Source organism: Belonocnema kinseyi, chromosome 2 (genome assembly GCF_010883055.1).
Source record: "Belonocnema kinseyi isolate 2016_QV_RU_SX_M_011 chromosome 2, B_treatae_v1, whole genome shotgun sequence".
In the NCBI taxonomy this organism is placed as follows: domain Eukaryota; kingdom Metazoa; phylum Arthropoda; class Insecta; order Hymenoptera; family Cynipidae; genus Belonocnema; species Belonocnema kinseyi.
The window spans coordinates 128,786,277-128,801,773 of NC_046658.1; the positions used below are offsets into that span (position 1 = coordinate 128,786,277).

Genomic DNA, 15,497 nt, shown 5'->3' on the forward strand with positions numbered 1-15,497 from the left:
TATTCTTTATTAATAAATCATGTTAGATGTTTTAGGATTAACAAATTTTATATTAAATTAATTTATTTTAAATTATTTTAAGTTGTTTTATTAATCATAAGAAGCTCTAGGAAAGCTTTGTTCCAATTTGTTAAAAATCTTGATTTTGTTTCAATTCTTTTGAAGTTTTTTCTGATTTTAAATTATTTCTAAAATTGTTTTAGAAATTTTTACTATCTTTAAAAATGATTTAAAATTTTCATACAACTTTTATGAAATCTTATAAAATTGAAAATTTTGCTTTAAAATCTTCTTCTTTCTGTTTTGATAGTTCAGAAAACCATTTGAAATGTCTTGAGATTTTTTTCTATTTTTTCCTAAAGTTTTTTTACATCCTGAATAAATAAAAAAATAGTGAATTAATCCTCCAGATTATTTCTGGACTTATTTTAAAATAACTTTAAAAATATGAAAAAGTGAACAAAATTATATTTTGGTAGACAAATATTGCGAACAGAACTTTTTCCTAATGTGAACAAAACATTTACAATTAAATTTTTAAAAAATGTGGTCAAGAAGATAAGAGGAGAATTGTTGTCTTAATGATTAAAGTATTATTAGAAACGTAAATTTACTCTTGAAAATAAATGTTTGGAATGAAAATTCCTCACTTGGAGTTTTAATTTAAAAGAGTCTATTAAATTGATTATTTTCAGTTGTGTTTTATAAATATCAGTTTAAAAGGTTTAAAAGTACAATAATAAGACGTATTGTTTTTTTTGCAGAGAAGAAAAAATTGAAAATGGCCACGAAAATAATTACATTACAAAAAAAATGAATCCAAAAATCGAATTGGAATTCCGAGTCATCGTATGTCAGTCTTTTCAGAAATACGACTCATAAATTTTTCTTGTCTTAAAGATTTTTTTCTTTTCTTGAAGATTTTTTTTTGTCTTGTTGATAAGATATTTGCAGGAAGAAAGAAGTGCTTCCAACCGTTGAAAAATGCTGTGATCCTGAGTAGGCAGTAGATAAGGATTTAAGTAAGCCACGTTCTTCTTTTAACTTCCAGATTCTGCTTTCCTCGATAGAAGAAGTGAAGAAGAATTTAGAGTGCATTTGGTAATTTTTGAAACCATTTTGAAAAATTAGGTCTAAATTTATATTGAAGGAAAAACTTGGTGCAAAAAACGTTGCATGTTTGATGAACGGAAAACTATCAGTGGCGAATGAAAGATTTTCCGCTGTTCCACAAAATACGATATCAATTTTTCACCTCCCCCCTCCCCCCCATTCTTATAGTTAGCGAACGTAATTTCTCTCACCCAAAATACTCTCAGAACAGGTTATGTGGTGTTATTTTTTCCAAAAATAGGGGAATAATAGACGGATAAATTCTTTTAAATAAAATTATTAATGACGCAATGTTGAATTCAATATTAAACGCTTTGAATTTTCAATAAAAGAAGTTTTTTAGTCAAGCTAGAAAAAATGTCAATCAATTTTTAAAACTTAGAAAAAAATAGAAAAATTTTTAACAAATTTATCAATATATTAACTTAATAGTAAAATTTGTAAACTACAAAAAAGAGGAATTTTTCAGAATTCAGTCAAAGTTCTGGCAAAAATGTGACTTTTCTACCGTAAAAGATGAATTTTCAAATGCAAAGGACGCAAATAGTTTGTGCAATAGATTTGAGACAAAAAGAAGACTTCAACGAAGTAATTTTTTTTAAATAGTTAAAATTGTAAAACAAAAACAGTTGAATTCTCAACCCAGTTTTAGAATTCTAAAAGCATAGATTTTCTCCGCTTAAAAAAATTCAAACGAAATTCAAATTTTAAGCAAAAAGACGAATTTCGAACAAATCTTTGGAACTTCTAACCAATTAATATAAAATGTTAGGCGAAAAGATAATTTTGTTAGAAAGCTCTTGAATTTTTAATAAAAAATATGACTTCTGCTATAAACGATAAATTTTCAAACTGAAAGAATGAATGTTTGAGCGAAAAGTTTAATTTCTGTCTGAAAAAGAACACTTTAACAAAATAGTTAAATTGTCAACAAAATAAGTCATCTTTTCAAAAAATTGTTTAAATTTATAACAAAATAGTTAATCCCCCTATAATAATAAATTTTCAACCAAGAAGTTACATTTTCTACGAAAAAACATGAATTTTCAACGAAAAAAGCCACACTTGATATTTCAAGCAAACAAAAATTATTTCTCCAATATAAATTAAGTTGAATTTTTGACAACAAAAAAACTTAAACAAATTAGTTGAATTTTCAACCAATACGTTAATTTTTAAGCAAATAACTGAATTTTTATTCCAGCAGAATAATTTTGTACCAAAAAAGACATTTGTTTAACAAAAGATAACGTAGTCTAGTTAAAATTCAAGCAAAAATAGAATTATTTCAAACTAATTGACTTTTATACCCAAAAGAATAATTTTCAACACATAACTTCATTTTCAGTCAAATAAGATGAACTTTTAACAAAAAAGATTAATTCTTAAAGAAATGACTGCATTTTTAATTCAGAAGAATAATTTTCTAATAAAAGAAACATATTTATAACAAAAGTTTACATTTTCAAGTTAAAATTCAAATTAAAAAATAGCATTTTTTAAAAACAGTTAATATGCATATGCATCTTTTTAACAAAATATTATGTTTTCAAGTTAAAATTCAAGTTAAAAAATATAATTTTTTAAAACCAGTTGACTTTTATACCTGAGAAATTAATTTTCAACTAATTACTTAACTTTCAGTCAAATAAGATGATTTTTCTGCAAAATAGTTTAATTTTTAACTAACAAAGGCTATTTTTCAAGTATAAATTAAATCGTTAAATTTCCAGTTGAACAAACTAACTTTAAACAAAAAAGGACGAGGTTTAAACTATTTGTGTTCAACTAAAAAAGGAGTATTCTTAACAAATTGTTAAATCATTAAATAAAATGATGAAGTTTTGGAATAGTATTAAGTTAATAAAAGTAAAAAAAAAAAAATTTCAACGAAATGGATAAATTTTCAACCTAAGAGATGAATGTTCAACAAAAAATTTTTTTTAACAAAGTAATTATACTTTCAACGAATTAGTTGAATTTTTTTACCAGAAAACCATAACTTTTTAATAAAAAAGTTGCATTCATAACAAAATAATTAAATCTTCCAACCAAATAGTAAAATTTTCGTCATAGCGTGATGAATTCTGAACAAAAAATGAAATAGTATATTTTTTAAAAAAATATTTTTATTTTCTTTTGAGGATCTAATAATTTAGTTTCATTCAATCGAAAAAACGAGAAAAAGGTGAACTTCTTTTTTTTTAACAGAGAAATGAGGTATTTTTTTCAAGGAATATTTATTATCATAAGAGAAATGGAAACCAATCAATAAGTATAGATATCTTTCTTACCTACCGTAAAAATAGAAATCAACACTATCGATCTAAGTTAACTCTTCAAACAGCAAAAAATTCTTAACGTCTTTTCAGGCTAGATGGAGCTACGAATTGAAGATTTTCTAATTTAAATTCTGTCAACTGGAAGTTGTGTGGGTCGTTTTCCAGCAGAGTGAAAGGAGAAGACCTATTTTTTTCAAAAAAAATGTAATTCAAAAATTTTGTAATTTATAGCTCTATCTAGTCCCAAAAGCGGTTAAAATTTTTTCGTTTAAATGAAGAGTTAAAGAAGACCGATTGTTTTTATTTCTATTTTCAGGATGAGTAAAAAACATATCTACTCTGATCGCTTGGTTTCCATCTCTCTGATGATAACATAGATTCCTTGAGAAATTTGAGTACGTAACACATAACAAAATAATTCACGTCTTTTTGAAATAGGATTCTTCTTTCGATCTCTTTAATAGCTTAATGGAAAAGGAGATAAAAAAATTTAATTATAAAAATTAGGTATTGATTAAAAAAAGGGAAAAGGAGGGAAAGAGAGTGAAATCTGAAATGAGAAAGTGATTAATGAACTTATTAAGTTACTATTGAAGCATCTTTTGGGAAATTCACACAAATTATTAATATTTATCATTAGGAAACGTAATAAAAGTTATAGAAGTTCGTAACATTGCCCATAGGAGACCCCTAGATCACACCCCGCAGAACATTTACCAACCGTAGATTAAGCGTTAATGCCTCGAATTCATAACGGGAAAGTCCGGGTTCGATTCCCGTTGCCGAAATTTTTCACCATTTTTTTTTTCATTCAAATTTGTTTTTTTTTGCAATTTTTTATTGAATTGATTTAAAGGCAACGTTTCATATGGCAAGTTTTTTTCTGTAGACCACTTATTCAAAACGATTTCTAAATTCGAAAATTTGTTTAAAGCTCTCAAAAGACGTGAGAAGAGAATGAAGAGAAGTGCAGGAGCTTCGAAGAAACTCGGAACTCGATTACCACGATATCTGGACGAATGCAGCGAGTTAAGATAGTCCTCGCTCAGATTATAAATACCAGAAGACGATGTTTGCTGATAGTTGTTCTCGTAATCCCCAGGATCGAATCCTCCTTCGGGTCGATTTGAAAAAGGATCGAGAGAAGATACACTCGGGCGAGTTTGAGTCCATGGTGAATACGATGGTTTGTTACTTGGTGGATTGTGTGTGGTTACAGAGTAAACGTACGAGGGTCGGTGAGATGTGTGAGTGTATCCAGGACTAGGATGCATCGCATTATTGTATATTTCTACTTCGTCATCCATGTATGGGCGCTGATTCGCCAAATTTAGCGAGAAAGCTAAAATGCATCTCCACTTAGTCGAAAGTGTACACATTTTTTCAAATTGTTTAATAATTATTAAATAATTAATTGATTTTTACGAAGTAATTTATTATAAAATCTACATTTCTAAAATGAAGAATTACGTTGAGAAGTGATTTGCCAAAATAGTTAGGTACTTAGGAAAAGGGTCATCCGTAATTATGTAACACTTTTTAAAAAATTTTCAAAATCCCTTAACCCCATTTGAGATACCGTAAGAGTTTATTAACATATAAAAAGGAACTACATATAAATTCTGTTATTAAATGAATTTTTAAAAGCATTAAGAATGTATTTGAATGTTTATTTATAATATTATTCTCTACTTTATAAATTATCAAAATTCCAATTTATTTATCGAATTCTTCATAGTCTTTTTCCTAATTTTCTCTTTATCACCTTTTACCATTTTTCAGTTCAAATGAGAACTGAATTATTATACTGTAATAAAAAAATATATTTCGGGTTAAAAGTTAATTATTTTGGAAGAAGAGTCCACTTTTATATTTTTTGTTGAGATTTCATCCTTGGCTATTAAACATTATATTCTTTTGTATAAAATTAAAAATATTTGTGCAAATATCATCCTTTTTCATTAAAAACTGACATACTTTGGTGAAAAAGTAAACTATTTTCTGTTATCAAAAATTCATATCGGGTAGAAATTTCAAATGTTTTGTACAAGATACGTTTTTCTTTTAGCTTTGAATTTCAACATTTTGGAACAAGTTTTTTTTAAGATCTGAAAATTCTTTCTTTCTACAAAATTCGTTATTGTTAAAAAATTTATCTTTTTTAGTTAAGGATTTAAATATTTGTTGAAACATCCTATTTTTGATAAAATTCAAGTATTTTTGAATAAAAAACAAATAATAAACTTTAAACTGTTGCATTTTTAATTGGGTATTCTTTTTGTTAAGTTGAAAATTAAGCTAAGCAATTGTTTAACAGTTGAACTAATTTTCTCAAAATCATTCTGTTGGGTGAAGATTTATTACTTTAGTGGTAAATTTATGCCTGATTAAAAATTCAACTAATTAATGGATAATCAGTTTTATTCAACAATTAGTCTATTAAACAGAAAATTAATTTATTCCATTTCCAATTATAAGTTAATATTTATTCATCTAAATTAAACAATTTGGTTATAAAATCTTTTTTTCTGGTAGCTGAACATTGTGCATTTCATTTTTAGTTGAAAATTTATCCTTTTTTAAAAGAAAATACATGTATTCTGTTGAAAAATCGTATTTTTTGCAGACAAATTTAATTATTTTGTAACAAAATCTGTCCATTTAAAAAGATTTCTTCTCCTTGAAAATTTAACTATTGTATGTTTAGTTAAAAATTTTATCTTTTTGAGACAAAAAAAAATGTATTTTGTTAAAATACTTATTTTTCGTAGAAAAATAATCGATTTGGTTAGAAAAATTAATATTTTTGGTTTAAAAATATTTTTTTTTTTAGTTAATCTTCGTCTTTATAAATTCATCCTTTTGGTAAAAAAGTTAATGAACTAATTTGTTGAAAATAACTTTTTCTTGGTTAGAAATTAATTCTTTTGAGCGAAAATGTAACTATTTCGTTTTAGGTCAGAAATTTATGTTTTTGAGTTTAAAATTCATCTTTTTAATAAAAGATTCAAATACTTAGTTGCAAGTTGGACTAATTTCTTGAAAATTTGTTGCCATTTTTGAACATTGGTAATTTTAGTTGAAAATATATTTCCTTCGCTAAAAAATTAACTATTTTCTTGAAACTCATTTTTTTTAAATTAACTTTCTCAACTGAATATTTAAATATTTAATTTTTAGTAAAATTTAATATTGCCGATTTAGGTACTTTTGTTAACTAAACATTGAATTATTTGGTTAAAAATACATTTATTTTGTATAAAAGTTAAATTTTTTGTACAAAACTAATCTCCTTAGTTAAAAATTAGACTTTTTGGTTAAAACTTTATTTTTTAGCTGGCACGTAAACTATTTTGTTGAAAAATAAATAATCTCGATTAAAAATTATTTCTTGTACCTTAAAATTAAAAGATTCCATTTATGGTGAAAAAAAATTTTTTGTTGACAATTTTTATATTTTGCTAAAAAATCACCTAATTCGTTAAAATTTCATCTTGGTTGGTAGCAAATTTATCTTCTTGGTTATAAAACAATTTTTTTAGCTCAAAATTAAACTATTTTATTGAAAATGCATTTTTTAGGCTGAACGTTAATTCTTTTTTAAAACAAAATGTACCTATTTTATTCTGTCATTAAAATTGATCTATTTTTGTTGAAAATTTATGCATTTAGTTGGCAATGATCTTTATGGTAGAAAAATTAATTTTCAGATTGATAATGTGTCTCATTAGTTAGCAATTTATTTCTTTTATTAATAAATTAATTACTTTAGAAAATTTTATTCAATTTTCTTAACTGGAAATTTTAATATTCCATTTTTTGTAGGTTATTTTTATTGTTTTGTTAAGGATTGAACTATTTCTTTCAAAATTCATCTTTTTCTTATAAATTAATTTCCTTATTGTATATTTATCTATTAAATTTTCCGAACAACATTCATTTTTAATTGAAAAGTAAAAAAAATTCATCTTTTTGGTGATAAATTAATTTCTCCATTAAAAATTTAATTATTACACATCTTGTAGAAAATCTAACTTTTTTACCGTTTTTTTGAAACGTTAACTACTTATTTAAAATTTAAATTAATTTATTAAAAATTAATTTCGTTCTTTAATAATGCATAGTTTTATTTAAAAATTATTTTATTCGGCTAAAAATCAAACTATATTGTTAAAAATAATTTTTTTTACTATTTATTTAAATAGAAATATAATTATTGAATTCTTAGTAAAAATTTGTAAAAATGTATCTTTTTCACCTAACAATTCAACTATTTTGCTTGCAATTCATATATATTGGACTTTCCTTTAAGTTATAATAAATTTAGATTTATTTATTGATTGTTTTTTAAAAAGTCTTTTTCAAAGTAAGATCTTCAAATTTATTCTCCCCCTCCCTAACAACAAACAATAATATTTCGATGAATTCTCTTCCTCATCATCTTAAATAATGTTTGGATGACCCCAAAATAGAAGGAAACTCTTTTGCTGTCAGTACTGAAAATTGGTGAACTTTTATTTACTTCTCTGGAGGGTGGTTCCATGAATTTTTAAAAATAAAATAATTTTTTTTGAGTAACTCACTGGCATTCTGGAGAAGACCTACGCTGGGTTTCGTGACTTTTTCGGGAATATCATCATCATCCACACAACAGCTCCAAATCATACCTCCGGAACAGAGATCAACCGGACGACCGCCTCCAAGGACACAACTTATACTAAGGCCACATTCGAATTTCGCGCCCTTGTATTTACATGTTTGTGGTATCACTGGAAGAAAATAATAGATAATTAGAATCGTTTTCTCACGCTTGGTGTTAGAAAATATATTTTTTTCTAATTCAAACAAAACAAAGGAGACTTGTTTATATTTAATTATATGATTATATCTAAAAGAGGAAGAGGAAGTGAGAGGTATTTATAGACGGAAGAAGATTATTATTTATTAAAAATAATAGTATATTATGCATTAAGAAAGAGAAGTGTAACTTGACGAGTTTCGTTTTTTCAGAACGAGTGGTAGGCGAGCGAGCATGTAAGCCGAAGGCGAGTGATTAAACTCGATTAAGAGGCGAGTACAAAACAATTAAAGAGTCGTAAAAAGCCCCCTCCGCTTGCAGCTCATATGAAGAATTTTTGGACAATCTATTTTATTTTTTAAATAAATGAAGTATTTTTTTGAACTTATAGAAATTGTTTATGATTAGGAAGATTTATTAATTTATTAATATTATAATTTATGGCTTATAATTTGTGACATACGGTTCAGTTTGCACCAATTTTTATATATCAGATGACCCTTATTACGAGTAGCATATAATACATAGTTGCAGAACACACTCCAATTACCAAAGATTTTCAAAGCTAGGAAATTGACGGAAATTTAGATTATACAAAAATTTCTAAAATTTCGGTGATTTATGGTAAATAATGGTAAACTATGGTAATTAATTGTGATTTGTCGCTGCGATTTTGTCCAATCTATAAACCCGATTAACTGATTTCTTAAAGATCGCTTTTTGTTTAAGAAAAATTTGAGCTTATACGTGTATAATTAAATCTAACGTCAAACTTTTTCTCCCTAGGTAGAAAAAGTGAACCTTCCCTACCTTAGATTTCACCAAACTTGATCAGCACTATTTCCAAATGAACTTAAAGCACGCATGTGTTATAAAAAATATATAAAATCGGTATAGAAAATTAAGAATTTCAAAATATTTAAAACCGTGGGACGTACAGTTAAAAATTGTAATTTTAATAAAAGTTGTCAATTCCCAAAAACCCAGGTGAATCTATAAGTGAATTTGAAAAATCAATGCAATCAAGATTAAATGGATTTGATTGTGTTGAACAAAAATTCAACCAAATTCAAATTAGTTCCATTCTGCCGGATTGAATTTCACAGAATTCAAAGGGATTCCAAAATAAGAAGAAATTCAAAGAAATTCAAGGTGAATAAAGATCATTCCAAAATAAATTCAAATTCGCTAAACTTAATTCCAGGAAGATTCAAATAATTTGGAATCAAATTGGCTGAACTCGAGAGAATGAAAGTCAATTGACAGTGAATTTCATTAAATTCAAAGGAATTTAAGACCAATTCAAGTAAATTAAACTAAATTCAAGATGCAGTCAACTTTTCGTAATAGTAAATACAACAAAATTAAAGATGAATCTAATCTCATTAAAAAATTGATTGAATTGAATTCAAATTAATTCAATTCAATCTTAGATGATTTCCAAACATTTTACTGGATTTAAGGGATTTGAAGGCCCATTCAAGTAAAGTCAACTCAGTTCAAGGTCATGTAAATTGGATGTTATAGTAAATTGAACAAAATTAAAAACGAATTCAATTTAAATTCAAAATAATATCAAATTAGTTCAAATTAATTAAATTCAATTTTAGGTGAATTCCAAACAATTTAACTGAGTTTAAAGGAGTTAAAGACAAATTCCAAGGTAGTCAACTAAATTTAAGATAATCCAAACTGAATGTAATAAATCTAAAAAAATTACATATGAATTCAATCTAAATTCAAAAGAATTTAATTCAATGCTAGGTGAATTCTAAACAATTTGACTGAGCTTGATAGATTTTAGGCAATTTCAATTGAATTCAACTAAATTAATGATAATTGAAGCTGAAAATAATAGCAAATTCAAAAAAATTGATGATGAATTCAACCTAAATTAAAAGTTAATTATATTAAGTTGAAATTATGAAATTTAATTCCCAATGAATTCAAAATAGTTTGACAGAATTCGAATGAATTTGAGGTGAACTGAATTCAATTCGAGTAAATACAAGATGTTCCAACCTGGATGGTTATAATGGTAATAGTAAATTCAACAGAATTAAAGAAGCATGAAACCTAAATTAAATTATTCTTAGAACTGAAATAAGTTCAATTTAATTCTAGATAAAATAAAACACATGCGATGAAATTTGATCGAATTCGGGATGAATTCAATTGAATTCGAGTAAATTCAATATGATACGAACTGATTGTAATATTAAATTCGAAAAACTTGTAAATGAATTCAACCTACATTCAAAGTTTATTCAATTATATACAATCATTTGTGGATTATAAACAATTCGACAGAATTCAAAGGAATGAAATGTTACTTCAAGTGAAGTAAATTAATATATTCTACCTAAATAAAAATTTAATCAAATTAAATGTCAATAAAATAAATTTTATTTTAGATGGATTCAAAACAATTTGACTGAATTTAACAGCATTTAGAGTGAATTCAATCGAATTCGAGCTTATTCATGATGATCTGAACTGGATGTAATAGTAAATTCAACAAAATTGAATTTAAATTAGCATAAATTTAAATTAAATGCAGTTAGAATGTAATAAAGTTAATTCGATTCTAGATTCGAAATAATTTGACTAAATTCAAAGCATAGTTTATGGCGAAATCAAGTAAATTCGTGTAAATTCAAGATATTAAAACCGGATGGAATAATAAGTTTTAAAAAATCAGCCTACATTTATAATTAATGGAATTTAATTCAAACGAAATAAATGCAATTCTAAATGAATTCCAAACAATTTGGATTTATTGGATATCATTTAATTTGAATTCAACGGAATTCTTCTAAATTCAAGACGATCCCAACTCAAAGTAATATTAAATTAAACAAATTGAAAGATTAAGTCAGCCTTAATTAAAATTCAATTAGAGTAAATTGAATTAAAATGATTATATGGAATTTAATTCTAGATGAATTCCAAACAATTTTACTGAATTCAACAGAATTTATTGTGAGTACCATCAAATTCGAGTATATTCATGATAATCCAAACTGGATGTAATAGTACTTTCAATAAAATTCAAATTGGATTAAAATTAATTCAATTGAATTCAAATAAATTAAAATTAATTCAATTGAATTCAAATAAATTGTATTCAAATGAATTAAATTAAAATCTAGCTGAATTCCAAATAATTGATCTAAATTAGAGTAATGCTAAATAATTATACAAGAGAACAAATTAAAGGAAAATTAAGTAATTAAATCCAATAGAATTCAAATAAGTTCGAGATAAATTCTACTCTATTCCAGGTCATTGCAAAACTGATTCAAAGTTCATTTATATTAATTTGTCTAAAATGAATTGAAAAATATTTCCAAATAATGTAATGGTAATCGACGTAAGCTGCTTTAAAAGAATTCAAGTTGAGTCAAACCGAATTTGAATTAGTTCAGTTTTACTACATTTAATAGTGAATTTAACTTTTCCAACTCTTGAATTTAGGTCATTCATCTGAATTTAAGTTAATGTAAAATAACTTCAATTAAATTAAAATAATACTAAGGAATTGTGAAATTTAAATTTAAAATGCAATTGAATTCAAGTGAAATTTAGGTGAATTGATCTGAATTTTTCAAGTAAAAAAAATGTTTTTTAATGAAAAAATTAATAAACTTACAGAAAAAATTTATGTTAGGAATCTTTTTTTGCGAATACATTTTTTTATACTGTCGCTTCTTACCAACTTTCAAAAAACGATCGAATTCTCATGAACAATGAAATTTATTTCTGTGACGGAAATCGTTTAAATTATATTTTTTAAAGAAAGCAATTTTCAATCAAAAAACTATATTTGAAAATTTTGAACTTAATTTTTTAAATTAAACAAATTGAAGCAAAGCTTTATTAAAATTGGACCCTTTTTTAAGAAATTGGTATGGAGTGACAGTCAGAAAAATAATAGTACAAGAACTGTTTTTGAAGTTATTTTTTTTAGGTTGTATGCCCTTTTCATTAGAAAATTATTTTCCCTTAACAATAAATAATTATTATTATCTTTCTAATTCTTCAAATTATACAAACTTTTTTCCCACGTACCAGATTTTTTGCACAACTACCCTAAAGATGAATTTTATTTCATTCGAAAAACCATAAATATATCAAAGTTTATTGAAATAAATTATAATATTTTGTTCTGTCCCTCGTTTATTTAAAATAAATATTAACATTTAATAATAACCTAACATCCTTTGAGAATGTCTATTTTACAACTAACGTTGAAATTGTAAACTGATATTTTTGACTTAAAAAATTTTCTAATTTCAATTGTAGTCAAATTTGTGTAGTTAAATATTCAGAAAATGAACAAATCACACAATTCTTTGCCTATATAATAAAAAATTATAAGATTTCTTAATTTTCTGAAATTTTAACTACAAAAATTTCGATTATATTATTATCATTAAATTTTCAAAATAAAAAAATTCCAGTATATAATGTTATCATTTATTTTAATATAGGTACTTTTATAAATATATAAAAATCAATATAGTCACTTATTAAGGATATCTTGAGAGCTGAACTAAATTAAACTTAAAGATATAGAAGTTATAACATATTATCTAATAATCGTTCTGTTCGTCGAACCGTGAGACCGGGCCAATAGTTTATAATACCTACTGTTATATACATTATGTACAAGTTCGTGTGAAATAATTCCATTTTGAACGATAAAATTTTTGAACTTTTTCACACAAAATTATCAGGCTACCCCACAGAATTGAGCCAATTTTAATCATGAAATTTAATATCAGACAATCTATTCCGCAATTCTACAACTATTACGAAATATTAATATCTACTCTGAAATTTATTTTTGCAAAAGAAAATTATCTTTCTCAAAAAAAAAAAAAATGTCGAGAATAATTGTATTAATGAAATAATTTAGCAAATGTATTGGAAAAAATTTTATTTAGGGCTAATCAGTAAAAAAGAATATACAATATTAATTAAATTTTAAGTCAGGCAAATAGGTCGTAAAGATTATTGATGATTCAATTTTCTTTTAATTACAAAAAAGTTTCAAAAATCACATAATGACGGCTGATTTTTTGGAATTATTTAAAGTAAATTTTCTCAAAAAAGAACGCTTTTAAGAATTTCTGTTTTTTTTTAGGAATATCTGGTAACATGTATTATATATCACGTGAGTTTCTCCTTTGATAAAAAATTAGAATTCTAACAACATAAAAACAATTTAAAAAATATATATAGTTTAATCCTTAACTAAAGAGATTAATTTTTAAGCAAAAAGGATTAATTCCAAACCAAATAGTTGAATTTGAAAATAATTTTTTTTTAAACAAAAATAGAACCTTCAAATTTAACAGTTTAAATATTTATTTTCAAAAAAATATAATGTTTATGTAGCTAAATTTTAGCAAAAATACTAATTTCTAACCGAAGAGTTGAATCATCAACGTAGAAGATGAATTTTGAACTATCTTGATTAATTTTTTTATAAAAAAGATCAATTTTGAAAAAAATAGGTACATTTTCTACCAAATAGTTGAGCTTTTAACTTTTAAAGCATCAATTTTGAATATAAAATGGAATTATTGAATTTGATATTTGAACATTTATGTCCACTAAAAAAATCGAATTTTAAACAAAAAGTGAAATTTTTCGCTAAAGAATCAAATCCTTGAAAAATGAGTTTTTAAGAAAACGTTTCAACTTTCTACAGAAAAAGATCATTTTTAACAAATAAGTTAAATTTGCAACCAGAAAGATAAGTTTTGGAACCAGAAGATTAATTTTTATGCAAAATAGAATTATTTACAGAAATGATCAATTTTCTAATCGAAAATATGAATTTTTAACAAGAAAGTAACTTTTCAACAATATTATTCATTTTTCTGACAATTTAAAAAATTTTCAAACAAAAAAAATAAATTTTCTAGAAAAGAGTTCATTTTTTAAATAAACTTATAAATATTTAACAAAAGGCAAAAAGCTATTTGTAGAGAATGATTCATCTTTACACACAAATTAATTGAAATTTTAGTCAAAAAGAATAAATTAAATAAAGTAATTTTCTGTCAAAAAGACGAATTTTCCACCAGAAATTAATTTTTAACCAGAATGATTAATTTTCTAAAATAACTGATAAGGTAAATTTCCAACCACTACTTCATTTAAACAAAAAAAATTGTGAAAAAATCCACTTTTGGCATTTTTTCAGAAACAATGAAAGTTATAAAAAATGTTCACACAAAAGTTTACATACCTAGAAAAATTCTACAAAAAATACTCTTTTACTTTGTGATATCTTCCACTTTTTGCAGGAAAAAAAATTATATTAAAAAAAAACAACAATTCTTGCCACAAAAATGTTTGAGCCCCTTCGCGTAAAGTAGAAAATGTAAACTCAGTATGAGAAAAAATAAAAATGTAAAAAATCCCAAAAGGCGTTTTTGCTAAAACTTTTCTAGGTATAACGCAAATTTTTATCTGAATATTTTTGAAATTATCATTTTTATTTTTATTTATTAATTTCGATAATTAAACGATCACATTGAAAAATGAATTTTTGAAAAACAAAAATAAATTTGCCTCAGTCTGGATTCGAACTAGAAACGATGTTAGACATGAGCAAAGACTTAACAGATGACAGATTTTTTTGGTTTTCAAACATTATTTGTCCGATAGTTAGAAAATCAGCTTTAAATTTTTCAGAAAAAGTGCACCCAGTTTGTTATATTTGAAAAATTTTCCCATTTTTGTGAGATCAATTAAAAAAAAAGAATTCCCACGTCTAATAAAAAAAACCTTAAAGTGAAAAGAAAGTAATTTTCTAATTAAAAAAAATTCGAAGTAAAAGTTTAAATAATTTAAGCAAAAATTCTGCAGAAGAAAAAATATATTGTAGCAGATTCTGCAGATGGCAAGAATTGTCATTCGTCACAGACAGTTCATTCGCAAGGAATCGTCTGCTCTGTTTCTCAAGGTAAACGATCGGCCAAGCACTTTCGTTCCGAATCACAGTTTTGTAAGTGAAATTTAGGACTCCGCTCACGGACGAACGTGAAAGTTTCAAAGAAGTCTCCATTACTCGCCCACAATCTTATCAGTCGATTTTAATTACACCAGCATTTAACTATTGTTTTCCACCTCAACCCGATTGGCAGAATCACTCAAGAAAGAAAAAAGCCAAACAAAAAATTAACAGATCTTCCGGTCTTTTTACAGACCTGATATTATTTTCACCACAAAGACAGGTCATCAAGTCAGAGAACTTCCAAAAACTACGTTACCAATTTCGGGCTTTT

The 15,497-nt window shown here is 25.0% G+C and overlaps 1 protein-coding gene across 4 annotated transcripts in view; it reads right to left on the bottom strand.

Annotated features, from left to right (window-relative positions):
• Positions 1-15,497, bottom strand: part of LOC117167915 (serine proteinase stubble-like) — a 72,387-nt gene that overhangs the window by 29,322 nt on the left and 27,568 nt on the right. For 3 of the 4 annotated variants that reach the window (XM_033353161.1, XM_033353160.1, XM_033353158.1), the window contains 2 exons: positions 7,979-8,164; positions 4,456-4,737 (listed from right to left, as the gene is read on the bottom strand). In XM_033353161.1, coding sequence (XP_033209052.1) covers positions 4,456-4,737; positions 7,979-8,164 — 468 coding nt within the window. The remainder of the gene's footprint in view (positions 1-4,455; positions 4,738-7,978; positions 8,165-15,497) is intronic. The other variant, XM_033353159.1, reaches the window with a different exon arrangement.